This window comes from Colobus angolensis, unplaced genomic scaffold (genome assembly GCF_000951035.1).
Source record: "Colobus angolensis palliatus isolate OR3802 unplaced genomic scaffold, Cang.pa_1.0 Scaffold152, whole genome shotgun sequence".
In the NCBI taxonomy this organism is placed as follows: Eukaryota; Metazoa; Chordata; class Mammalia; order Primates; family Cercopithecidae; genus Colobus; species Colobus angolensis.
In genome coordinates, this window is record NW_012114622.1 from 426,336 (window position 1) to 453,388 (window position 27,053).

The 27,053-nt window shown below is 38.8% G+C and overlaps 1 protein-coding gene and 1 pseudogene across 2 annotated transcripts in view; one reads left to right on the forward strand and one right to left on the reverse strand.

Moving 5' to 3' along the window:
* Nucleotides 1–17,360: 17,360 nt before the first annotated feature.
* On the reverse strand, nt 17,361–19,301 carry LOC105507704 (annotated as a pseudogene). The gene has a single exon (XR_001001140.1). The product of XR_001001140.1 is annotated as an ETS domain-containing protein Elk-1 pseudogene (transcript).
* Nucleotides 19,302–25,712: 6,411 nt separating this feature from the next.
* Nucleotides 25,713–27,053, forward strand: part of BBOX1 (butyrobetaine (gamma), 2-oxoglutarate dioxygenase (gamma-butyrobetaine hydroxylase) 1) — an 81,717-nt gene continuing 80,376 nt past the window's right edge. Inside the window, 1 exon segment of the mRNA XM_011936408.1 lies at nt 25,713–26,070. Coding sequence (XP_011791798.1) covers nt 25,852–26,070 — 219 coding nt within the window. The 5' untranslated portion in view covers nt 25,713–25,851.

A 27,053-nucleotide genomic window follows, 5' to 3' on the forward strand; every position in this document is an offset into this window, starting at 1 on the left:
GCAGGATGGCTGCTGCCACTTTGGCTGACACCACCCTTTTTGCTGACAAAATAATCCTATATCTAGAAAACTTCATAATCTCAGCCCAAAAGCTCCTTAAGCTGATAAACAACTTCAGCAAAATCTCCGGATAAAAATAATTGGTGTACCAAAATCACTAGCACTCCTATACATCAACAACAGTTAAGCTGAGAGTCAAATCAGAAACTCGATTCTATTCACAATTGCCACAAAAAGAAAAAAATACCTATGAATACAGCTAAAAGATATCTGCAGGGAGAACTACAAAACATTGCTCAAAGAAATCAGAGATGAAACAAACAAATGAAAAAAAAAGTTCCATGCTCATGAATAAAAACGATAAATGTCATTAAGATGGCCATAATGTCCAAAGCAATTTATATATTCAATGCTGTGCCTATCAAACTACTAATGACATTCTTCACAGAACCACAAAAAATATTTTAAAATTCATATGAACCAAAAAAGAGCCCTAATAGCCACGAATATCCTAAGCAAGAAGAATTGAGGAGAAGGAACTCCCTCTTCTCCAAAGCTGGAGGCATCATGCTACCCAACTTTAAACTATACTATGGGGCAGCAGTAACCAAAACAGCATAGTACCAGTACAAAAACAGACAAATAGACCGGTGGAACAGAATAAAAACCCAGAATAAAGTGGCACACCTACAACTAGCTGATCTTCAACAAAGCTGACAAAAATAAGCAATAGGAAAAGGACTCCCTATTCAATAAATGGTGCTGGGATAACTAGCTAGTCATAAGCAGAAGATTGAAAATGGATGCCTTCTTTACACCATATACAAAAATTAACTCATGATTAAAGACAAAAATGTAAAACTCAAGACTATAAAAATCCTGGAAGACAACCTAGGCAATACCATTCTGAACACAGGAATGGGCAAAGATTTCATGATGAAGATGCCAAAAGCAATTACAACAAAAGCAAAAATTACAAATGAGATCTAATTAAACTAAAAAGCTTCTGGACAGTAATAGAAACTATTGACAGAGTAAACAGACAACCTATAGAAATGAGAGAAAATATTTGCAAACTATGCATCTGACAAAGGTCTAATATCCAGCTTTCATAAGAAAACTTAAGCAAATTTATAAGAAAAAACAAACTACATTAAAAAGTAGGCAAAGGACATGAACACTTTTCATAAGAAGACATACATGCAGCCAAAAAGCATATGAAAAAAAGCTCAACATCACTGATCATTAGAGAAATGCAAATCAAAATCACAAAGAGATACCATTTCAGATCCAGTTGGAATGGCTACTGTTAAAAAGTTTAAAAAAAAAAAAAAAAGATGCAGGTGAGGTTACAGAGAGAAAGGAATGCTTATATACTGTTGATGGGAGTGTAAATTAGTTCAACCATAGTGCAAAACAGTTTGGTGATTCCTTAAAGACCTAAAAGCAGAACTGCCATTCAACCCAGCAATATCACTACTGAGTATATACCCAAAGGAATAATTCTATCATAAAGACAAATGCAAGCATATGTTCATTGCAGCACTATTCACAATAGCAAAGACATGGAATCAACCAAAGTGCCCATCAACGGTAGACTGGATAAAGAAAATGTGATACATATACATCACGGGATACTATGCAGCCTTAAAAAAGGATGAGATCATGTCCTTTGCAGCAACATGGATGGAGCTGGAGGCCATTATCCTTAGCAAACTAATACAGGAATAGAAAACCAAATATTGCATGTTCTCACTTATAAATGAGGGTTAAAAGATGAGAACACGTGCACACACAGAAAAGAATAACAGGCACTGCATCCTATTGCAAGGTAGAGAATGGGAGGAGAGAGGTGATCAGGAAAAATAACTAATGGGTATTAGGTCTAATACCTGAGTAACAAAATAATCTGTACAACAAACCCCCATGACATGAGTTTACTTATATAACAAAGCTGCATCTGTAACCCTGAACTTAAAGTTAAAAAAATTAATTAAGGTATAGTTGGCAGGTAAAAATTATATATATTTATGGTGTACAACTTGATGTTTTAATGTATGCATATACTATGAAATCATGAAATCTAATTAACATGCCCATCACCTCATATACTTATCATTTTATGTTGTGAGGACATTTACTATCTAGTCTCTTAGCCATTTTCAAGTATATAAGATATTATTATTAACTGTAGTACAGTAGATCGCCTGAACTTATTAATCCTATCTGACTAAATTTTTGTACGCTTTGGCCATCATCTCGCCACTCCCCTGTCCCCACTCTCACCCCCTGACAACCACCATACTACTCTATGCTTCTATGAGTTTGACTTTTTTAGTTGCCACACGTGAGTGAAGTCATGCAGTGCTCATATTTCTGTGCCTGGCTTAATTCACTTAGTACATGTCCTGCAAGCTCATCCATGTTGTCACAGATTATAATTATTTTCCAAGACTGAATAGAATTCCATTATATGCACACACACACGTACACAGACACACACACACACAACATATTTTCTTTATCCATTCATCTATTGATGAGCCCAGGTTACTTTCCTTTATTGATTATTGTGAACAATGCTATAATGACATCGGTCTAGGCAATGGTTTTTTGTATATGACCCCAAACACAGGCAAAAAAAGCACAAATAAATGAGGTGGCATCAAAAAAAAAAGCTTTTGCACAAACAAAGCAACAGTCAACAGGGTGAAAAGATAATCTATGGAATGGGAAAAAATATTTGTAAACTATCCATCTGACAAGGAGTATCCAAAATATATAAGAAACACTCAATAGCAAACAACTCAATAGAAAAAAAATCTGATAAAAAAAAACAAAGGATCTGAAGAGACATTTCTCAAAAGAAGACATGCAAATGTCCAACAGATATATGAAAACAATGCTCCAGTCACTACTTATCATGGAAATGTAAATTAAAACTCAAACTACAATGAGAAACTACCTTACACTGTTGGAATAGCTTTCATCACAAAGACAACAGATGAGTATTGAAGAGAATGTAGAGAAAAAGGAATCCCTGTACACTAATATGGTTTGACTCTGTGTCCCCACTCAAATCTCATCTTGAATTGTAATCCCCATAATCCCCACATGTCCAAGGAAGGAGCTGGTGGGGGGTGATGGATCATGGGAGTGGTTTCCTCCATACTGTTCTTATCATAGTGAGTGAGTTCTCACGAGATGTGATGGTTTTACAAGGGGCTCTTCTCCCTTCATTCATTTGCTCTCTCTTGCCTGCCACCATGTAAGATATGCCTTTGCTTCTCTCTTGCCTTCTGCCATGATTGTAAGTTTCCTGAGGCCTCCCTAGACATGCAGAACGATGAGTCAGTAAACTTGATAAATTACCCAGTCTCAGGTATGTCTTTATAGCAGTGTGAGAATAAACTAACACACACACTGTTGCTGGAAATGTAAACTGGTAAAACCATTATGGGAAACAGTATGGTGGTTCCTCAGAAAATTAAAAATAGAACTATCATATGATTCTGCAATCCCACCTCTGGATACATATCCAGAGGATATAAAATAAGCATGTCCAAGAGATGGCTGCATCCCCATGTTCACTTAAGAAACTTCTTACAGTGGAGAGCAGCGTTTTGATTATTTGCCTATTTGTGAGAATCGATTCTTTATGTGCAAGTCTTTAAAGTTTATTAACAGATTTACTTGTTGGTTTATTTGTTGTTTGTTTTATTTAATCATTGCATTAGAAAATATGTATATTTGGCACATTCTTGTCAGCAACTTTCTTAAAGCTGAAACAGAATTTACCTAATTTATTCCAGTAATTGTTACTAAAGTACAAAGTGTAAAGGAAAAATTAATTGTGTGTATTTCTGTGATGTCATGAATTATTAAAATATAATTATCTGCTTTTGGCATACCTATAACTTCAGTTACTGTGGGTTTAAGATGCTGGTCACATTTATGATGGCACCCCACATATACACACCCTCCTCTCATACATGGAAAACGAAACCTGCTGTTGTTTTCACTGGACAGTGGGTGTCAATAATTTGACCTGGAGACTGGGGGGAAGAAAGGAGGAAAGTGGAAAAGAGGTTCCTTTCTTCAGATTCAGGGAAACAGTTTAAATTTTATTGTTAAAGGATCTGACAAAGCATCGTTTAGGGAGGGGATGCTGCCATTCTGGAAGGGGAGATTTCCCATAGTTGGTTACCTCTTATTCTTTCTTCACTGAGTCTCACTCACAGCCCTGTAAATCCTTCGGGCAAGAAGCAACAAGTTGCAGGCTGCTTCTACATCTGCCTAGGAAGCGGGTGTCAGGTGGGAGGAGGGCAGAGGACTCATGCATCTCTCCCCTGAACCTTAGTTTCCACCTGCAGACTTTCTTTTAATGTAATCTAGACTCTGTTAGGACCTAGGACCTGAGACCAGTTCAACAATCTCTCCCCCTGCACTGGGCACTCTCCAAGAGTATGCCTGGCAGTCAGGCTCTGAATCTTGGCATGCTGCCTATTCTGGCCTTTCCCTTTTGTTGCCCTAAGGGCTGTGTGTTGTGAATCAAATCACTGGGCAACGAAGTACCTTCAAAAGAGCCCCAAGCTCTCTGGCAATTACTGTGTATTCCAGCCAAAACTGCAAAGAAAGGAGGGCATCTAGCTAAGGGGACCAATCCCCGTCTTTCTGCCAGTCCCTTATAACTACTCAAGCTCCCTTTAAAGAGGCTCATATTGGAATACTCTGTTGACAAGTAGATACCACTTCACCTCTGCTAGGGTGAGTGCTGGTAGCTCCTCCCTGTTAAATGCACATCTCAATGCCTCTGCCCTAAGTGCATTGTGCAATAAATGAGCTGTCACACTGAACAGGTGGGAAAGAAGTGAACTGCTTGTTCACTTGCTGCTGTTGCCACTGCTGTTCCAGAAATAGAAGATAAGACAGGTGAGAACTGTTTTTCCTTCTATCAAGAAAGATTCTAAACTGAGGCAATGCTTTGCATTGAGTTCTGGGTTTTGTGGTTTTGGGAACCAGCAGTAGTCAAAGTATCTTCTCTTGGTAACTCCTTCCCCTCTAGGCCATAAAGGCTCTTTTCTTTTTTAAATAAAACACAACAGCACAAAAAAAAAAAACAAAAAACAAAGACAAAAAAACCTTCAAGCTCCCTTCAGTAGTTGCTACACCTTCAGATTGAGACATCCTTCCTTATTTGCAAACCTCAGCTGCGTCCGGGGGCAGGGCCACAGTGAAACTGCCGGGAGCAAAAAGGTTTCCAAGAAAAAGTACCACATCAGACTGGAAACTGGGGACAGATCAATCCTGGGATATGACGGGCATCAGAAGGCTCCCTCTCCAAAGGACTTAAGAACCAAAGCTGACAGTTTCTTTACTTGGTAAGTTTTGTGTGGTTTGCTGTGTAAAGCATATCTGAGAACAGGTATTATTGAGCTCAACTTCCTTTTCTCCTTATTGGAAGGGTTTGTGAATTCAAGTCTGTGGACTGAGGTGGTGGGGAGCATCCAATTAGAACTCTAGTCACATGTAGCTCACAGCCATGTGGGCTGGGCTGGGGATGGTCCATCAAGCATTTGGAATAGGCTTGGTTTTTGGAATGCAGTGGATCTGATTGCTTCTTGGCAGCTTCTCTTTCCCAATTACGTTTGGCTTAGTCTGATAGTCAAACTACTTTACAATCCCTAAGCTGATCCAGAAAGTATACAGAGGAGACAGAGAGAACGCTGTCTAAAAAGAGACTGGGGATGGGGGAAGGAGGATTCTGGTTGGATTTTCACAATGTTCCCTGAATAATCCACAACCCATCCCAAAGAATGGTGACTGTATATGATACCCTGGCTCTTTGTTAAGCTCAAAACGCTGACTATAACATACCTCTTTAAAATGCTGGCCAATTAAAGCCATTGCACACATTTTCAATTGTTTTGTTCCCTTAATGAAACTCAAGAATGTATATTACAGGTATGGATTTGATTAAAAATGTAAGGTTTCTCATAATGAATATATGTTCTGGTTCAAATAATTTATAAGTTTCCTAAAATCTAAACCCAGTACTTTGCATTACATCAGAAAACAAAACCTTGATAATTTGAGTTCCAATCTGAACATGGTGATTCCACTGAAGTGAAGCTAATGTTTTCCTTTGTATAATTTACAAATGAATTGTTTGCATGAAATTTAATGCAAGCAAAATTTTGAACCTATTTTAGAGAATGGATTAGTTTTTCTAATGGCGTTATTTTTGTTGTTATAGTTGCTGAGATAGGGTCTTAGTCTGTCATCCAGGCTGGAATGTAATGATGCAATCACAGCTAACTGTAACCTCAAACTCTTGGGTTCAAGCGATCCTCCTGTCTTAACCGCCCAAGTAACTCAGAGTACAGGTATGCACCACCATGCCTGCCCAATTTTTTTTTTTTGGTAGATGTGGGGGAGTCTCACTATGTTGTCCAGGCCAGTCTCAAATTCCTGTTCTCAAGCAATCCTTCTGCTCTGGCCTCCCTAAGTGCTGGGATTACAGGCCACTGCACCTGGCCTCTAATCGCTTTACAGAATTCATTATTCACATGAGAATATATTCACAAATTGTTAAGTATCTCAGCCACCTATTAAACCAAGTTTAAAAATAATAACAACGACCATTTTACAATTTTAAAAGGACTTCAAGTTGAAGAGCCTTAGGTAGCAGGTATCTTGAGTAGAGTATGTATGTATTTAAATGATGTTAAAGAGAGGCACTACAAATATTGTCTGGTCAAATTCCATCTTACCAAGTAAAAATTAATTGATTTTATTATTTAAAGGTTGAAATATAAAATAATAACAATATAGTTAAGCCTCCATGGTGTAATGTCTAGAAAACTTCTTGCCCTCTCTCTCCAAAGCTGAAATGTCAGATGGTGAGGTTAATTAACACACAACAATCTTGAAGGTTAGCTACTAATTTTTTTTAAATTATACTTTAAGTGCTGGGGTACATGTGCGGAATGTGCAGGTTTGTTACATAGGTATATACATGCCATGGTGGTTTGCTGCACCCATCAACCCGTCATCTACATTAGGCATTTCTCTTAATGCTATCCCTCCACGCTCCCCCTACCCCACGACAGGCCCCGGTGTGTTATGTTCCCCTCCTTGTGCCCATGTGTTCTCATTGTTCAACTCCCATTTATGAGTGAGAGCATGTGGTATTTGGTTTTCTGTTCTTGTGATAGTTTGCTGAGAATGATGGTTTCCAGTGTCATCCATGTCCCTGCAAAGGACATGAACTCATCCTTTTTTATGGCTGCATAGTATTCCATAGTGTATATGTGCCACATTTTCTTTATCCAGTCTATCACTGATGAGCATTTGGGTTGGTTCCAAGTCTTTGCTATTGTGAACAGTGCTGCAATAAACATGCATGTGCATCTGTCTTTATAGTAGAATGATTTATAATATTTTGGGTATATACCCAGTAATGAGATGGCTTGATCAAATGGTATTTCTGGTTCTAGATCCTAGAGGAATTGCCACCCTGTCTTCCACAATGCTTAAACTCATTTACACTCCCACCAACAGTGTAAAAGTGTTCCTATTTCTCCACATCCTCTCCAGCATCTATTGTTTCCTGACTTTTTAATGATCGCCATTCCTGGCATGAGATAGTATCTCACTGTGGTTTTGATTTGCATTTCTCTAGTGACCAGTGATGATGAGCTTTTTTTCATATATATGTTGGTTGCATAAATGTCTCCTTTTGAAAAGTGTCTGTTCATATCCTTTGCCCACTTTTTGATGGGGTTGTTTATTTCTTGTAAATTTGTTGAAGTTCTTTGTAGATTCTGAATATTAGCCCTTTGTCAGATGGATTGATGGCAAAAATTTTCTCCCATTCTGTAGGTTGCCTGTTCACTCTAATGATAGTTTCTTTTGCTGTTCAGAAGCTCTTTAGTTTAATTAGATCCCATTTGTCAATTTTGGTTTTTGTTGCCATTGCTTTTGGTGTTTTAGTCATGAAGTCTTGGCCCATGCCTATGTCCTGAATGATACTGCCTAGGTTTACTTCTGGGTTTTTATGGTTTTAGGTCTTGCATTTAAGTCTTTAATCCATATTTAGTTAATTTTTGGATAAGGTGTAAGGAATGGATCCAGTTTCAGCTTTCTGCATATGGCTTGCCAGTTTTCCCAACACCATTTATTAAATAGGAAATCCTTTCCCCATTGCTTGCTTTTGTCAGGTTAGTCAAAGATCACATGGTTGTAGATGTATGGTATTATTTCTGAGGCCTCTTTTCTGTTCCATTGGTCTATATCTCTGTTTTGGTACCAGTATCATGCTGTTTTGGTTACTTGCAATCTTGTAGTATAGTTTGAAGTCAGGTAACATGATGTCTCCAGCTTTGTCTTTTTGCTTAGGATTGTCTTGGCTATGTGGGCTCTTTTTTCATTCCATATGAAATTTAAAGTAGTTTTTTCCAATTCTGTGAAGAAAATCAATGGTAGCTTGATGGGGATAGCATTGAATCTGTAAATTACTTTGGGCAGTATGGCCATTTTCACGAGACTGATTCTTCCTATCTATGAGCACGGAATGTTTTTCCATTTGTTTGTGTCCTCTCTTATTTCCTTGAGCAGTGGTTTGTAGTATTCCTTGAAGAGGTCCTTCACATCCCTTGTAAGTTGGATTCCTAGGTATTTTATTGTCTTTGAAACTATTGTGAATGGGAATTCACTCAGGATTTGGCTCTCTGTTTGTCTGTTATTGGTGTATAGGAATGCTCAGGATTCTTGCACATTGATTTTGTATACCGAGACTTTGCTGAAGTTGCTTATCAGCTCAAGGAGATTTGGGGATGAGATGATGGGGTTTTCTAAATATACAATCATGTCATCTGCAAACAGAGACAATTTGACTTCCTCTTTTCCTAATTGAATACCCTTTATTTCTTTCTCTTGCCTGATTGCCCTGGCCAGAACTTCCAATACTATGTTGAATAGTAGTGGTGACAGAGGGCTTCTTTTTCTTGTGCCAGTTTTCAAAGGGAATGCTTCCAATTTTTGCCCATTCACTATGATATTGGCTGTGGGTTTGTCATAAATAGCTCTTATTATTTTGATATATATTCCATCAATACCTGGTTTATTGAGAGTTTTTAGCGTGAAGAGCTGTTGAGTTTTGTTGAAGGCTTTTTCTGCATCTATTGAGATAATCATGGGGTTTTTGTCATTGGTTCTGTTTATGTGATGGATTACATTTATTGATTTGCATATGATGAACCAGCCTTGCATCCCTGGATGAAGCCGACTTGATCATTTTGGATAAGCATTTTGATGTGCTGCTGGATTTGGTTTGCCATTATTTTATTGAGGATTTTCACACCGATGTTCATCAGAGATATTGGCCTGAAATTTTCTTTTCTTGTTGTTTCTTTGTCAGGTTTTGGTGTTAGGCTGATGCTAGCTTGATAAAATGAGTTAGGGAGGATTCCCTCTTTTTCTATTGTCAGGAATAGTTTTAGAAGGAATGGTACCAGCTCCTCCTTGTACCTATGGTAGAATTAGGCTGTGAATCCATCTGGTCCTGGACTTTTTTTGGTTGGTAGGCTATTAATTGCTGCCTCAATTTCAGAACATGTTACTGGTCTATTCAGGGATTTGACTTCTTCCCGGTTTAGTCTTGGGATGGTGTATTGTCCAGGAACTTATCCATTTCTTCTAGATTTTCTAGTTCATTTGCATAGAGGTGTTTATAGTATTCTCTGATGGTAGTTTGTATTTCTGTGGGATTGGTGATGATATCCCCTTTATCATTCTTTGTTGGGTCTATTTGATTCTTCTTTCTTTTCTTCTTTATTAGTCTAGCTAACAGTCTATCTATTTTGTTGATGTTTTCAAAAAACCAGCTCCTGGATTCATTGACTTTTTGAAGGGATTTTTGTGTCTCTCTCTCCTTCAGCTCTGCTCTGATCTTAGTTATTTCTTGCCTTCTGTTAGCTTTTGAATTTGTTTGCTCTTCCTTCTCTAGTTCCTTTAATTGTGATGTTAGGGTGTTGAATTTAGATTTTTCCTGCTTTCTCTTGTGGTCATTTAGTGCTATAAATTTCCCTCTACACATTGCTTTAAATGCGTCCCAGAGATTCTAGTATGTTGTGTGCTTCTTCTCATTGGTTTCAAAGCACATCTGTATTTCTGCCTTCATTTCATTATTTACCCAGTAGTCATTCAGGAGTATATTTAGTTTCCATGTAGTTGTGCAGTTTTGAGTGAGTTTCTTAGTCCTGAGTTCTAGTTTGATTGCACTGTGGTCTGAGAGACTGTTTATGATTTCCGTTCTTTTGCATTTGCTGAGGAGTGTTTTACTTCCAGTATGTGGTCGATTTTAGAATAAGTGCGATGTGGTGGTGAGAAGAATGTATAGTCTGTTTATTTGGGTTGGAAAGTTCTGTAGATGTCTATTAGGTCTGCTTGGTCCAGAGCTGAGTTCAAGTCCTGGATATCCTTGTTACTAATTTTAATAGTACTTTTTTTTGTAAACTGAAAACATTACTTAGAAAATTATTCAGCCACAAATTTTCCATGATGGAATAGCATGTCAAAATTCCTGTTTCCTGATTTCTTTTAATGCGACCACCAGAGCCGGCGCCAGAGAAAAGGCAAGTAGGCAAGGTAAAAAGGAAACTTTATTAGGTAGCCAATGTAAAGAAAGAGGAAGCGAGGTTCACCGGTCTCTGGCGGCGGAGGCCGAGGAACTCGCTCTCACGTTCTCGGAGGAGGTTCCTGGGTCCCGCGCGCCTGCCGGGAGCGGCTTTTATGTTTTGGGCCTGGGAGTGGGAGGGCAATAGGCGGGATGCGGGCGTGTAGGGGGTGTTCCCTAGGTGTGGCCAGGTAAATCTCGGTCTCTTCGGATTGACGTCACCTGGCACATGTCCGGTTGATCTGCACCTTCCCGGGCGCCAGCTACATTTTCGTGTGTGGGAAAAGTTGGTGATCAAGAACCCGGAAGTATGCCATCTTAGTCACCTTTGTTCTTTGTTTCCCTCTCCCTCCATCCAGACATTTCCTTTGCATTCACATCAGTTACTTCCCCTCTCCAGGCTTCAGGTCATCTGTATGATGGAGGTGATAGCACTGATCTTAGAGGGTTTTCTAGGGGATTAAGGTAATGTGTAGAACGTATCAGCTGAGTGGCTAGAATGTAATTGCTGTTGAAACGGTTTGACACACACCTTGCACATATACATCCATACAATTTGCTTGTTTCTTTTATTTTGATCATTTTTTATCCTACCACCTAGAGGGAGAAAGTCAAACATATTAGTGCATCCTGCTATATTATAGCAGGTTTGATAACTTACCCAGAGGAAGAGAAGATGAATATTAACAGATACTGACATTTGCTAACATAGGCCTATGCTGGTCTTGTTTTCCATGTATCAAAAGCACTCAAGAAATAACAGGCTTTTATTCTGAGGGATAAGTAATTTAGTAGATAAATCAACCTTCTCAGGCACATATTAATCTGCTACAATTTTAATGTTATATATAATAACTATAAAGTTTCTGCATCCACTTCCTGTGAATTCCCTCCAAAGCCTATGATGGAAATTAGTTGTAATTAATGTTTGAAGAATTTTTGTACATTCTTTTATGAGAATTTGAAAAGTGTCACTTAATACATATACACCTGGCTGGCAAATGCAGGTTTGGGGCAACCTCTCTCACTAACCAGCAATGTGAGCTTGAACAAATTACATCCAACATCTCTGAGCTTCTATTTTCCCTGCATGTCTGATGAGGGCCCTGTGACCCAATAATTGCACAGGCTGTTTCTTTCTGGCTCTAAAAGCCCTAGCTCTAAGTTACTTTTAGTTCCAAGATCAATGCATAAAATAAATTTCAAAGCTATTTTCTTAATTTTCCAAACAGTGCTGAAGAATCAGGAGACAAATTTGAATTTGTAATATTAAGGAAAAGAAACAAAGGGAGAAAACCCACACTCATCACCGAAGTAGAATAATTTCAAAATCAAGCAATTTAGTTTTGCCCAACAGAAGTCCCAGACAAACTTCTATTACTCTGAAGAGAAAAAATATGGTAGGTGAATGCATTAGGAGGGAAACACACCACGCACACACACACACACACACACACACACTACACACATGTATTAATATGAAATGAAAGAAACCTATCCCATCAGATAAGAATATGCCAAAAATCCAAGGACTGTTTTTCAGAACAGATGAAACTACTCCTTCCCACCAAAACCAATCTGATATTTCATAAACTAAATTATAATAGTAAGAAGAAAAACAAATAGGGAATCCTTTCCCCATTTCTTGTTTTTGTCAGGTTTGTCAAAGATCAGATGGTTGTAGATGTGTGGTATTATTTCCGGGGGGCTCTGTTCTGTTCCATTAGTCTATATCTCTGTTTTGGTACCAGTACCATGCTGTCTTGGTTACTGTAGCCTTGCAGTATAGTTTGAAGTCAGGTAGCATGATGCCTCCAGCTTTGTTCTTTTGGATAAGGATTGTCTTAGCTATGCGGGCTCTTTTTGGGTTCCATATGAACTTTAAAGTAATTCTTTTCCAATTCTGTGAAGAAAGTCATTGGTAGCTTAATGGGGATGGCATTGAATCTATAAATTACCTTGGGCAGTATGGCCATTTTCACGATATTGATTCTTCCTATCCATGAGCATGGAATGTTCTTCCATTTGTTTGTGTCCTTTTCTATTTCATTGAGCAGAGGTTTGTAGTTCTCCTTGAAGAGGTCCTGCACATCCCTTATAAGCTGGATTCCTAGATATTTTATTCTATTTGAAACAATTGTGAATGGGAGTTCATTCATGATTTGGCTCTCTGTTTGTCTGTTATTGGTGTATAGGAATGCTCGTGATTCTTGCACACTGATTTTGTATACCGAGACTTTGCTGAAGTTGCTTATCAGCTTAAGGAGGTTTTGGGCTGAGATGATGGGGTTTTCTAACTATACAGTCATGTCATCTGCAAACAGGAAAAATTTGACTTCCTCTTTTCCTAATTGAATGCCCTTTATTTCTTTCTCCTGCCTCATTGTCCTGGTCAACATTTCCAACACTGTGTTGAATAGGAGTGGTGATAAATGGTGCTGGAAAAACTGGCTAGCCATATGTAGAAAGCTGAAACTGGATCCCTTCCTTTCACCTTATACAAAAATTACTTCAAGGTGGATTGGAGACTTAAAATATTAGACCTAAAACCATAAAAATCCTAGAAGAAAACCTAGGCAATACCATTCAGGACATAGGCATGAGCAAGGACTTCATGTCTAAAACACCAAAAGCAATGGCAACAAAAGCCAAAATTGACAAATGGGATCTAATTAAACTAAAGAGCTTCTACACAGAAAAAGAAACTACCATCAGGGTGAACAGGCAACCTACAGAATGGGACAAAAATTTTTGCAATCTACTCATCTGACAGAGGGCTAATATCCAGAACCTACAAAGAACTCAAACAAATTTAGAAGAAATAAACAAACAACCCCATCAAAAAGTGGGCAAACGATATGAACAGACACTTCTCAAAAGAAGACATTTAGGCAGCCAACAGACACATGAGAAAATGCTCATCATCACTTGCCATCAAAGAAATGCAAATCAAAACCACAATGAGATACCATCTCACACCAGTTAGAATGGTGATCATTAAAAAGTCAGGAAATAACAGGTGCCAGAGAGGATGTGGAGAAATAGGAACACTTTTACACTCTTGGTGATACCGTAAACTAGTTCAACCACTGTGGAAGACAGTGTGGCGATTCCTCAAGAATCTAGAACTAAAAATACCATTTGACCCAGCCATCCCGTTACTGGGTATATACCCCAAGGATTATAAATCATGCTGCTATAAAGACACATGCACACATATGTTTATTGCGACACTATTCACAATAGCAAAGACTTGGAACCAACCCAAATGTCCATCAATGACAGACTGGATTAAGAAAATATGGCACATGTACACCATACACTATGCAGCCATAAAAAAGGATGAGTTCATGTCCTCTGTAGGGATACAGATGCAGCTGGAAACCATCATTCTCAGCAAACTATCACAAGAACAGAAAACCAAACACCACATGTTCTCACTCATAGGTGGGAATTGAACAATGAGAACACTTGGACACAAGAAGGGGAACATCACACACCAGGGCCTGTTGTGGGGTGGGGAGACGGGGGAGGGATAGCATTAGGAGATACATCTAATGTAAATGATGAGTTAATGGGTGCAGCACACCAACATGGCACATGTATACATATGTAACAAACCTGCATGTTGTGCTCATGTAACCTAGAACTTAAAGTATAATAAAAAATAAATAAATAAAAAATAAGAAAAATAAGTATAAAATAAGAAAATTTGTTTTACAGGTGTTATTTAATTTGTCAAAGAAATCCCACTGATAAAAATTCATCCTGTATGGCTAGGAGCATCTACATTTTTCTGTTCTTCAGAGAAACAGAGTAGCTTATCGTCTAACTAAATTGCCATGGTGCTTCAACTGAGCTCAATTCTAACAAGTCAAGTTGGTTAAATTACAAAAACAAATTTCAACAAATCACGTTAATATACAAGCTATAATTTTCAGAAAGCATGTGCTTTTAAATACTGATGATCCATGATTTTTTTTATTTTTTTTAAATTTCATCACATTTGTCCCAGTAGACCTTTAAATAATCTAGAAAAAGTTAAAATGGGAACTTATTTTCCCATTTTGCCCTGCTCTTGTTTTGATTACCTTTCACATTTATCATAAATTTAAGAAAGGGATTGTGAAGAGAAGGAATGACCCACCAAGTTTCTATAGAGATACCTAAGTAACATGAGCAACACCCAAGTCTTTCCAGTTCTTCCACATTCTCCCATGTGCCTTGGGCACCCTCCAATCAGACACTATCCTGACATCACCTCTCTTGGAACACCTTTCTCAGGATATCCATTTGGCAAAATGGGTTGGAGATAATGTTCTCAGGTTCCCCCAGTGATTGGAAATGTGCTTCTCCCTCTCTCATTCAAACCTAGGTAGAAGAAAAAAATAAAAGATGGAAAGCTCAAAACAGCAGTCTGAAATGTAATTGCTGTTTCTTGGCACCGATGTCTATAGGAGTGGTCAGTCACTTCAATAGTTGGTGTGACATGGACACAACACCATCTTTAAGCAGAGGAACAATGTTCCTCATGGTAGAAAATGAATCCCTGGACTGAGTATTCATTAAGTATTAGTGTTTCACATTTCAATTTATATCAAAATACTTTCAGCCAAAAAATTTTCAAACACATGAATGAATATATTGTTAATGCATTGAGTTTAATATATATATAAGCACACAAAGAACTTCATAAAAATAAATAAGAATAATTTTTAAATGGTCTTATTCCTACAAGAACTTAAGATAAATCATCTGTATGCTGGTATTTCCTAGCCTCTTTCTACTTCTGTTTTTTGGGTAATTACAGTAGATTTTTTTTCTTTGGCTTGAAATGAGGATTCAATGAGTTATTATATAAAAGAACTTCAAACAGTGAGTGGCATAAAGAAAGTATTCAAAAAATGTAAACTATCATTACTTTTACTACTACTGCTACTTCTACTACTATTACTACTCTTGTAATCTTACTGTCAATACAATTAAAACTAAAAATCTTTTTTCACTTTATGTTGTTATTTTTCCTGTTTTATTGAGGTAAATTGACAAATAAAAGTTGTAAACATAATGGTCAATGTGATGCTTATGTATACATCGTGAAATAATTCCCACAATCAAACTAATATATTCATAACTTTACATAATTATCATTGTATGTTGGAGGGGTGAGAACGCTTGAGATCTACTCTTTCAACAAATTTCGAGTACACAAGACAGTATTATTAACTATAGTGACTATGTTGTACATTGGATCTCCAGAACTTATTTATCCTGAATAAGTAGTATGCTTTGACCAACATATCCCCATTTCTCCCATCTCCCAGCCCCTGGCACCCACTGTTCTGCTCATGACTTTTATGAGTTTGGCATTTTTAGATTCCATGTATAAGTGAGATCATATTGCATTTGTCTTTCTGTGCCTGACTTATTTCACTTAGCATAATGCCCTTCAGGTTGATCTGTGTTATCACAAATGACAGAATTTTCCTTCGTTTTTAGGGCTGAATAATATTCAGGGGTGTGTGTGTGTGTGTGTGTAGACAGATGATAGATAGATAGATAGATAGATAGATAGATAGATAGATAGATAGATAGATAGATAGACAGACAGATAGATGATAGATAGATACGGGTTTAGATATATACCACATTTTTAATCCACTCATCTATCAATGGACACTTAGTTGATTCTGTATTTTGGCTGTTCTGAATAATGCTGCTATGAACATGAGAATGCAAATATCTCATTGACATACTGATTTCATTTCCTTTGCCTATATGGCCAGTAATGATACTGCTGGAATGGTAGTTCTATATATTATTTGGGGGGGAAACCTCCATACTGTTTTCTTTTTTTTTTCATTTTGAAAAATATATATTTACAGGAACAATTCCCCATTCTCTGGGACTCTTTAGAAAAAAAAAAGGTCCATTCTGGGGAAGTAAAACAAACAGTGGAGATGAGAGTAGCACCGTCCCCCAAATCACCAACCCCCAGGTCCCGAGGCCTGGGCTGGGCCAGCGCTAAAAGTGAGCTCAGGAGTCTTTTGAACCCACTCTCTCTTGCCTAGAATAGAGACAGGACAGGTTTTACGTCCCCCATTCCTCCCTCCCAACTCCAGGGATATTAAAAGGGTCCTTTGTACCCTCCACAGGAAATTGGGGCCTGGGAGGGAGGGAACTGAAAAAACACATTTGGTATCAAAAATAAACACGTGGAGGGGGGAGGCGGCAGGAAGATTCCCCCCAAATCCCTTCCTTCCCACCCACCCCACCAAATATAAGAAGAGATGACTCCCTCTCCCCTATTGAGAAGCTCCATTTAAAAATAGATTATACTATCAAAATGGCAGCGGGGGAGAGACAGGGAAACCTGGAGTACTGGCTGGAGGGGCCCCCCAGATGGGGATCATCCCCAAAAAAACCCTCCATTGGGAGGAAACAGGCAGGACCCCAGGGAGGTTGGCAGACAAAGGAATGGCTTTTCAGGGGGAGGAAGAACAAAAGTGACATTCCTCCCTGGCCAAAGTTGGTTGAAAAAGGATAAGCTGTCTGAGAGAAAGGCTGGGGAGGTGGAAATTTCTATTCCAAGGGTGTGATTCTTCCTTGGCCAAGACTCCCAACCCATTAAACGGTACAAATTCTTCCTGGACCCCTGAGTATGGCCAGGAATAATAAAACAAACTAACTCTTCTACTCACATCTGAAAATGGAGACAGGGCTCCCTCATCTCCCCAAGGGCAGGCTGAGAAATAAAGAAAGAAAGGGCGTTCTCAAGCCAGACCCCGATTGTCTTGTCTTGGGGGAAAAAAGTGGGGAGGTGGGAGAGATGCCCTAACCACCCTAAAAGGTTAGGTCAGGCTCCTCCCAGTGGCCTTCAAACAATAAATAAATAAACCGCCCCTACCATTGATGTAGGAGATGTGCAAGGGCGACCACTGGGGGACTGACAGAAAACAGAGAAGTTGTGGACGCTGTGTGTTTTCTGTGGAGGAGGAGATAATGAGAATTACTCTTGAGAGTAATTCTTCCCAAGGATCCCCACCCCACCACAATCACAGCATGAGTCTTTCAATTGAACTATGTTTCTCCTTGAGATGGCTGGCTGGAGAGAGCATGGATGGAGTGACCCCAGAAGGGGTGGTGGTGGTGGTGGTGGTGGCGGTGGTAGTCATGGCTTCTGGGGCCCTGGGGAGAGCACCACGGGGGTCGAGAGGCCATCCACGCTGATGGAAGGGATGTGCACCTGGGCACTGCCACTGGACGGAAACTGGAAGGAGAGCTTGGCCGGGCTACGGGGCGCAATGGGACTCACGGTGCTCCAGAAGTGAATGCTGGGAGGCAGCGAGCTGGGTGTCAGCAGCACCGGGGTCAATGTATGCGTAGGAAGTAGGGAGGAGTTAGCGCTGGCTCAGGCGCCTGGAGGCCGGAGCCAGTTCCCGATCCTGGGGTCCGTTCGGGTCCTGGCTCACCTAGCAGGCTCGGGCTGAGTGGAAGCTCTAGGTCCCGGGGCTTCCGGCCCTTCTGCGGCTGGGAGATCTCAGGGCTGGAAGCCGCGTGGCCGCCCGCCTGCCTTGCGGTGTCCATAACGACCGCCGGCAGCCTGGCCGGCACGCCCTCCTGTGGAGGGACTTCTGGCTCTGCCTTGGTAGTTTCCGGCACAAACCCTCTCTCCCCGGCGACTTCCAACTCTTCCTTGGGCCCTTCCACTTTCACTTCCGGGGGCAAAACCTGGCCCAAACCTGGCGCCACATTCAGCTCTTCCGATTTCAGGTTTGGGGCCTCGGGTGGGGTCAGGATGACCTGCAGAAGCAAGCCGGCCTCCTCAGCCTCCAGGCAGGCCTCCAAGGGGCTTGGACTTGTGCTCCTGCTCCCCGAGGGGGGCGCTGCTGCTCCTGCAGGAGCTGCGTTGGGGAGCACCACAGCAGGCCGAGGATGAGGGGGTGGCTGTGGCTGCAGAGACTGGATGGTGAAGGTGGAATAGAGGCCCGAGCCCACTTACTCATTCCGGCGGCTATGTGCCAAACCGCTCGGGCCTGCCATTCCTGCATCCTTGGGTGTGCCTGGCTTTCCAGAGGCAGTGTCCCCTGGGGCGGCATGTACAGCAGCAAGGGCCACATTTGGCATGGCCGAGGTAACAGACACCTCTGAGTGGGGCGGGTAGTCCTCAGTGGAGCACCCTGCGACCTCAGGATAGGACACAAACTTACAGACGAACTTCCGGCCACTCACTTTGCGGATGATGTTCTTCTCATAGTAGTACCACAAGGCCCGGCTGAGCTTCTCGTAATTCATGTTGGTCTTGTTCTTGCATAGCCCCCACAGCCAGGCCACCTCCTCTGCATCCACCAGCTTGAATTCACCACCATCCCGTGAAGTCCAGGAGATGATGTGGCCATTGCCTTGCTCTCTCAGCAGCTGCAGCAGAAACTGCCACAGCGTGAGAGATGGGTCCATCGCTGGAGGAGTGGCCATCCCAGGGGTACCTATGTGTAGCGTGACGGTAGCGTTGGCAATGTTGGCAGCTCCGGGGGGCGGGGGCTCCACACGCGGCCCCACCACCCCCTAGGCCTGGGTTCCGAGGCAGCGGTGGCAGTGGTGGTGGCGGTGGTGGCGGTGGCGGTGGTGGCGGTGGCGGCGGCCGCAGCACCTAGAAGCCCTATACTGTTTTCTATAATGGCTAAAATAATTTACATTCCCACTAACGGTGTACAAGAGTTTTCTTTTCTCCATATTCTCACCAAGACGTATCTTTTGTCTTTTTTGACAACAGTCATTCTAACAGGTGTGAGATGATATCTCATGAGGTGGTTTTGGTTTGCATTTACCTGATGATAATTGATAGCATCTTTATATCCTTGCTGGCCATTTATATGCCTTCTTTAGGTAAATATCTATTCCTTTTCTTTGCCTGTTTTTAAAATTTTTCTTTTATTGTTTTAGAGGTAGAGTTTTTCTGTGTTGGCTAGGTTGGCCTCAAACTCCTGAGTTCAAGCAGTCCTCCTACCTCAGCCGCTGGAATAGCTGGGATTACAGGCATGTACCACTGCACCCAGCTGCCCATTTTTTAATTGAGTAGTTTGTTTTCTTGCTATTGAGTTGTTTAAATTCCTCATATATTTTGGAGATTAACCCCTTATCAGATGTGTGGGCCCTGCTGTGGCTTACAGAAGAGTCAGCATGGTTCCATTTGAAAGTGACTTTAGCTTATTGAATGATATAGGATGATTGCTTAACTTATTTGATTAAAATAAGTAAAAACATAGATGGTCCTCAGATGTATGCTTTACAAATATTTTTTCTCATTTTTTAGGCTGTCTCCTTACTTGCTTTATTATTTCCTTTGCTGTGCAGGGATTTAATTCAATACCATCTTATTTGTTTATTTTTGCTTTTGTTGCCTGTTCATTTGGGTTCCTATCCAAAAAAATCCATGCCCAGACAAATGTCATGGAGTTTTCCCATATGTTTTCTTCTAGTAAAGTTTCATATTTTATGTTTAAGTCTGTAATCCGTTTTGAGTTGATTTTTATGTATGATGTGAGATGAGGGTCCAGTTTTATACTTCTTCATCTGGATATTTAGTAACACTCCACCATTTGTTGAAGAGACTGTCTTTTCCCCATTTAGTGTTCTTAGGATCTTTGTGACAGATTAATTGACCTTAAATGCACAAATTTGTTTCTAGGCTATTACTTTCTATTGATTTATATGTATTTTTTATTCTAATACCATGCTGTTTTGATTATTATAGTTTTGTAGGCTATTTTGGGATCTGATAATGTGATAGTTCCAACTCTGTTTTTCCTTCTCAAGACTGCTGTGGCCACTCAGATTTTTTGTGGTTCCATACATTATTTTAGAGTGCTTTTTAAAATTTATTTGATAAATGTCATTGGAGTTTTGACAGTAATTGCACTGAATCTGTAGATGACTTTGGTAGTATGGATATTTTACTGATATTAATAATTCAAATCCAAGAACACAGAGTATTGTTCCACTTACCTGTGTCTCATTTAATTTTTTTTGTCATCGTCCTATAGTTTTCAGTGTATAGATCTTTTATTCCTTGGCTAAATGTAATGCTGTGTGTTTTTAGTGATCCTGGAAATTGAATTGTTTTATTGATACCTTTTTCAGAATGTTAGTTGTTATTATACCTAAACGCTACGAATATTTGTATGTTGATTTTATATTCTACAACTTTACTAAATTTATTAGTTCTAAAAAAAATTTTCTGTAGTCTTTAGGGTTTTCTGTGTATAAGATCATGTCATCAGAAAACAAGGACAATTTTACTTCTACCTTTCAGATTTGGATAACTTTCATTTCTTCTTCTTGCCTAATTGTTCTGGCTAGGACTTCCAGTACTATAATATTAGAAGTGGTTAGAGTGGGCATTCTTGTCTTGTTCCCAAACTTAGAGGAAAAGTTTTCAACTTTTCATCAGTGAATATGATGTTAGCTGTGGGCTTGGCACAGATGGCATTTATTATGTTGAGATACATTCCCTCTATACATCGTTGTTGATAATTATTTTCATAAAAGGATGTAGAATTTTATGAAATGCTGCTTCTGCATCTATTGAAATGACCACCTAATTTTTATCCTGAATCTGCTAATTGTTGTGTCATATTTACTGATTTGTATGTGTCGAACCATCTTTGCATCCCAGAGATAAATCCCACTTGATTATACTGTATGTTCCTTTTAATGTGTATTGAATTCTTTTTGCTAGTATTTTGTTAAAAATTTTGCATCTATGTTCACCAGGAATATTGGTCTGTAATATTCTATTCTTTCAGTGTTCTAGTCCGCCTTTGGTTTGAGGGTATTGCTGGCCTCATAAAATGAGTTTGCAAGTATTACCTCTCTGTCAATATTTGGGGAAAGTTTAAGTAGAATTTATGTTAATTCTTCTTTAATGATTGATGGAATTCACTGGTGAAGCCATCAGGTCCTGGAGTTTCCATGGTTGGAAGGTTTTTGATTACTGACTTAATCTTCATACTTACTGTTCTCTTCAGATTTTCTATTCATGATTCAGTCCTGGTAGGTTGTACATTTCTAGGAATGAATTCATTTCTTCTAGATTATTCAGTCATTGGCATATAAATGTTCATAGTAATCTCTTACGAGCTTTTGTATTTCTATGGCATCAGCTGTAATGTCTCCTCTTTCATTTCTGATTTTGAGTCTTCTCTCTTTGTTTCTTAGGTTAATTAATGGTTTGTCGATTCCACCTTTCAAAAAAGTTTTAGTTTAATTTTTTCTTATCTCTATTTCATTTATTTCTCCTCTAACCTTTTTTATTTCCTTCCTTCTGATAACTTAGGGATTAGTGTGTTCTTCTTTTATCTAGTTCCTTGAAATGTAAAGCTAGATTGCTTATTTAAGATCTTTTTTTATATTTTATGAAGGCATTTATCACTATTAACTTCCCTCTTCAAACTGCTTTTACTGCATCTCAAAAGTTTGTTATGATGTGTGCTCTTTTTGTTTGTCTCAAAATATTTTTAATTTCTCTTTTGATTTTTTCCTTGACCATTGGTTGTTCAGGAGTTTGTTGTTTAATTTTCACATATTTGTGAAAACTGAAAATTCACGAGTTTTTCAGTTTTTCCTCGGTATTTATTTGAATCAATATCTTTGATATTGATTTGAATCATTATCTTTCATAAAATGATATTTCATATAATAGCCAAGAGAATAATAAAACTTTTTGTGAGAACATAAACTGCAGGCAATTTAAAGTATATCTTTGGAACATAGTTTACATGTATCCTCCCATATATGTTTTTACTCCCAAGTTCTCATTTCTTCTAGACTAAATTTTTATGACAGCTCCATACGATGTATCTGATTTTAGCCCTTTAACCTTCTTTCAATATACCATACACACTGTCATCAACTTCATTGTCAAATCTGCTACCTGAAAAAAATATATAAAAATTCCCATTCATAATAGAATGAAACCCAAACTCCTTATCTTGTTATGCATGGTGCTTCATGATCTGGTGTCAATATGCCTTTTAATCTCTCTCAACCGCCATTTCCCCTTATAGCCTTTTGTTCCAGCCAAATAGCATGTTTTCTACTGCTCAAACACTGTACTTTCATATTGTTGTTGTTGGCTCAGCCTGCACCTTAAATGTGGAATGACCTTTCACAAATCTTTCTTAAATCCAACTTATCTGTACCCAGATGAGCTAGCAAATAAAGGTTTAAATAAGTAAGGAATTTAGTTTTTATCATGTAAAAAAGAGGTCCAGACATGACCATCTATTGCTGGTAAAGTGTTTTCACAGAACCCTGGGGAACTCTGACTTCTTTTAGATTTTATACTTACGCTTCTTACCTCATGGTTGCAAAATTACTGCTTCACCTCCAATACTACATTCACATTCCAGAGAGGAAGTGGAAAAAAAAAATAGAGTAAACAGCATATGACAGCAAGTCTTATCACCTTTTTAAAAATTTCCCTACACAGCAACTTCCAAATATATTTCATTGGGCATAATTATATCATAACTAATCTTAGCTATAAAGAAAACTGACAAAATATTTACTAGTCAGAAAATGTTGTACTAGTGAGGAAGGAAAATAAGGTGAAACCAATATGCATTCAGCAATGTTGGCCTTATTATTTGTTTATTTTCGTAATTATCTTTTCCTGGTTGTCTGGAACTTCAAAGTCATCTTTGTACCTTCTAGAAGAAGATACTTATTATATATTTGAGTAAGTTTAACTTTATAATATAATGACAAGGGAAAGAGAAGCATTTTCTGCATTTAAGCGTGATTGTATTCCATTGTAATAAAAGCATAAACTTAGATAACTTGATCAAGAATAAGTAAACTACTGCCTGGGGGCAAAATGTGGTCTACATTGTTTTGTGCACACCATGAACTACGAATAACTGATACATTCTTATAGTGTTTTAAAAAATAAAAACAGGGATATGCAGCAGGGACTGTATATAAACTGCAAAGCCTAAAAGATGTGGCATCTGGCATTTTACAGAACATGTTTGCCATCCTTTGATATAGGTTAACATGTACTACATTTCTTTTTTTTAGTGTTAAGGATTTAATTGTATTATTCCAGGGTCATTGAAGCCATCTTTGTCTTTTGAAACAATGTATGTGAGAAAACTTGCCAGCCAACCCTTTCTCTTGTCAGGAAACTCAAATGTCCTATACCCATTCCACAGAGAAACTGATGTTAGGACTTCTATAATGATCCTCACTCAGACTTATGAGCTAAATTTTCAGGTTTGAAAGTACATCATAATTTTTGATGATTTTTAAGTAATAATGTTCTCCTATGACTATGCAAATTTTAAGAAAAAAAATTATGGTTCTGAAGCAGAAATAAGCATGAGAGTCAATTGTATTTCACCCATGCAATTATTGAATAACTCTGTATGTGAGGCTAAAGGGAGAAAGCAATCTTTTTCCTATTGACTCTGCTCCATACCTTGACTAAATTATCCAAGCCAATGATTTGAGGAAGCATATGTGAAACCACCTAGAAGTATTTTACTTTCATGTTGTGTAAAGTATATTTTAAGTTATCTTAATGTTGCATAAAGTCTTCCTGTAATTTCAAGAAGGAGAGGGAGCAATTTTATCTTACTTATCACTAAATCTCCCAGTGCCTATTGCAGTGCCTGGGAGGGAATTATAAGCTCTGTGTGTTTGTGCGTGCACACGTGTGCAAGCATTCCTACCTTCCCTTCATCTCAAGGCAATGAAGGCTTGTTTCCATTGTCACATGTCACCTTCTGTTAATGATGAGCAAATCATTACATGGAAGAAGTTAAGGAGTTCTACTTCTCGCATATAAATTCTACTTTTCCTATGTAAGTTCTACTTCATTCATGTAAGTTTAGAGTACTGGAAAATAATATGTGAAGAAAGTAAAATGTAGAACATTGACATGGTTTCTGAAGGTCAAATATACAGTCACTAATGGAATCAGGATTAACACAGGTGCTCAAGCATAATACCATGGTGTCTCTGTTTCACTAAATTTCCTCTCCTATAAATAGTCCATGTCCTTAAATTTGCTGGATTTTTTAATAAAAAGTAAGTCATGTAATCCCAAGTAATATGAAGGTATACACAAGTACTCCAAAAAGGTTCAGAATAAAGTAACTAAAGTAACAAGGCACACTCTACTGATATGTATTAACACAAAAAATCTCAAGAAACCAAATGAGTTTCTTGCAGAACCTAAGGACTTCTGTATTTCATTAAGAAAATGTATTGTAAAGGTAAAAAAGCAAATGATAGAAGAGAAACAGCACAATATTCTGAATTATAGTGGCCTTTAAGTAAATAATAAGCATTAATATTCTCTTCATAAAAACAAGTTTACTAATTTAGTATCATAAAAACATTTTTTTCAAAAGCCACGTCCAAGGGGGCACCAGTTAAAATAGGACAGGGATGATTGTTACACTTTCAATTTGTTTTTTTGTTTTTTTGTTTTTTTGTTTTTTGAGACGGAGTCTTGCTCTGTCGCCCAGGCTGGAGTGCAGTGGCCGGATCTCAGCTCACTGCAAGCTCCGCCTCCCAAGTTTACGCCATTCTCCTGCCTCAGCCTCCGGAGTAGCTGGGACTACAGGCGCCCGCCACCTCGCCCGGCTAGTTTTTTTGTATTTTTTTAGTAGAGACGGGGTTTCACCGTGTTAGCCAGGATGGTCTCGATCTCCTGACCTCGTGATCCGCCCGTCTCGGCCTCCCAAAGTGCTGGGATTACAGGCTTGAGCCACCGCGCCCGGCCAATTGTTACACTTTCAATTTGTGGAACATTTTTCTTCTTTAAACATTCCAGAGCTTTTATGCAAACATAATTATTAAAGTGCATATGTCATTGGTTCTGAACTTATTATCTGAATTTTCTCTGAGAAAAACAAGGAATTCTTTTCATTTGGATCCTGACTCAGCACTTATGTCTCATTTACTTTTAGTCACTGTGTTTCTGCTTACAGTATGTGAAATACTCTCACCAGAACAAAGGTCCCAGTGAATAGCAGAGGCCAGAGTCCACTTGAAGTGTTCACACTCTCAGAGGCAAAGTTCAGATCTTATCTGCCTGAGAATCCTTTTAACACTGATTTGTCATAGCAGGTAGCTGACAGAATTTAATCCTGAAGACCGGAAACATGGCTTGTACCATCCAAAAGGCAGAAGCACTTGACGGGACTCGTGTGATGCAGATCATCTGGCATGATGAGGAAGAGTCTCTCTACCCAGCTGTATGGTTGAGAGACAACTGCCCGTGCTCTGATTGTTACCTGGATTCTGCAAAAGCACGGAAACTTTTAGTCGAAGCTCTTGATGTGAACATTGGAATTAAAGGCTTGACATTTGACAGAAAAAAGGTAATTATCTCTAAATTATGTCTCCCTTCTTTCTCATGTTCAATAATAGGGCTAGTCAACAATAATTTAGATAACTCTTTTTTTATTTGGTCACACATATATAACCACATATGGACCCAGGTTTGTATAGTACTTGGTGCAAATTAAGTATACTCAGTAAATGGAAGTTTCAGCTATTATTATTACTATTATCATTACTACTACTATTTTTAATAAAATTTGCAGTGTTATTTGTCACTCTTTCAATGAGTGGCAGCCTTGAAAACACAAATTGTCTACAATAAGAGCAATGCTTCTAAGCCTCAGTTTATTCATTTGCAAAAAGGAATACTAAAATAACTTGCTCATAGAAATGTGAGGCATCACTGGGATAATATGGATAAAAATGTTTAACAGTACCTGGCATACAGTAAGCACTAAAAAAAAAACAAAAAAACAAAAAAACAAAAAAAAAGACATTAACTAATGTCTTTTAGTCAAATTACTATGTAGAGATACAAGGCTTGTTCTTGGATTCCCAAAAGCACAGCTCTCAAAACTACAAACCAGAGGCAGCCACCATTCCATGTTTCTCTCTTCCAAATTTACTAGAATTCTTATTACGTTCCTGTCCACATCCCGACTTGAGGACTTTACTCCCAGATTTCACTGCTTGCTAGCTAGATAGAAATGTTGTTTACTCTTACATTTCTCACCTGAAGAACATGCGAACAATAGTAGTATCTTCTCCCTAGATTTTTAAAGATTAAATGTGTTATGTCTATAGTACTTGTTATAAACACTCAAAATAGTGTTATTTTTATTATTGCTGTCGTCTTCCTTATCATCACTACTAATACTTTTTTTTTCTTTTTTGAGATGGAATCTTGTTCTGTTGCCCAGGCCAGAATGCAGTGGGGCGATCTCGGCGCACTGCAACCTCCGCCTCCCAGGTTCAACAATTCTCGTGGCTTAGCCTCCCAAGTAGCCGGAATTACAGGCAC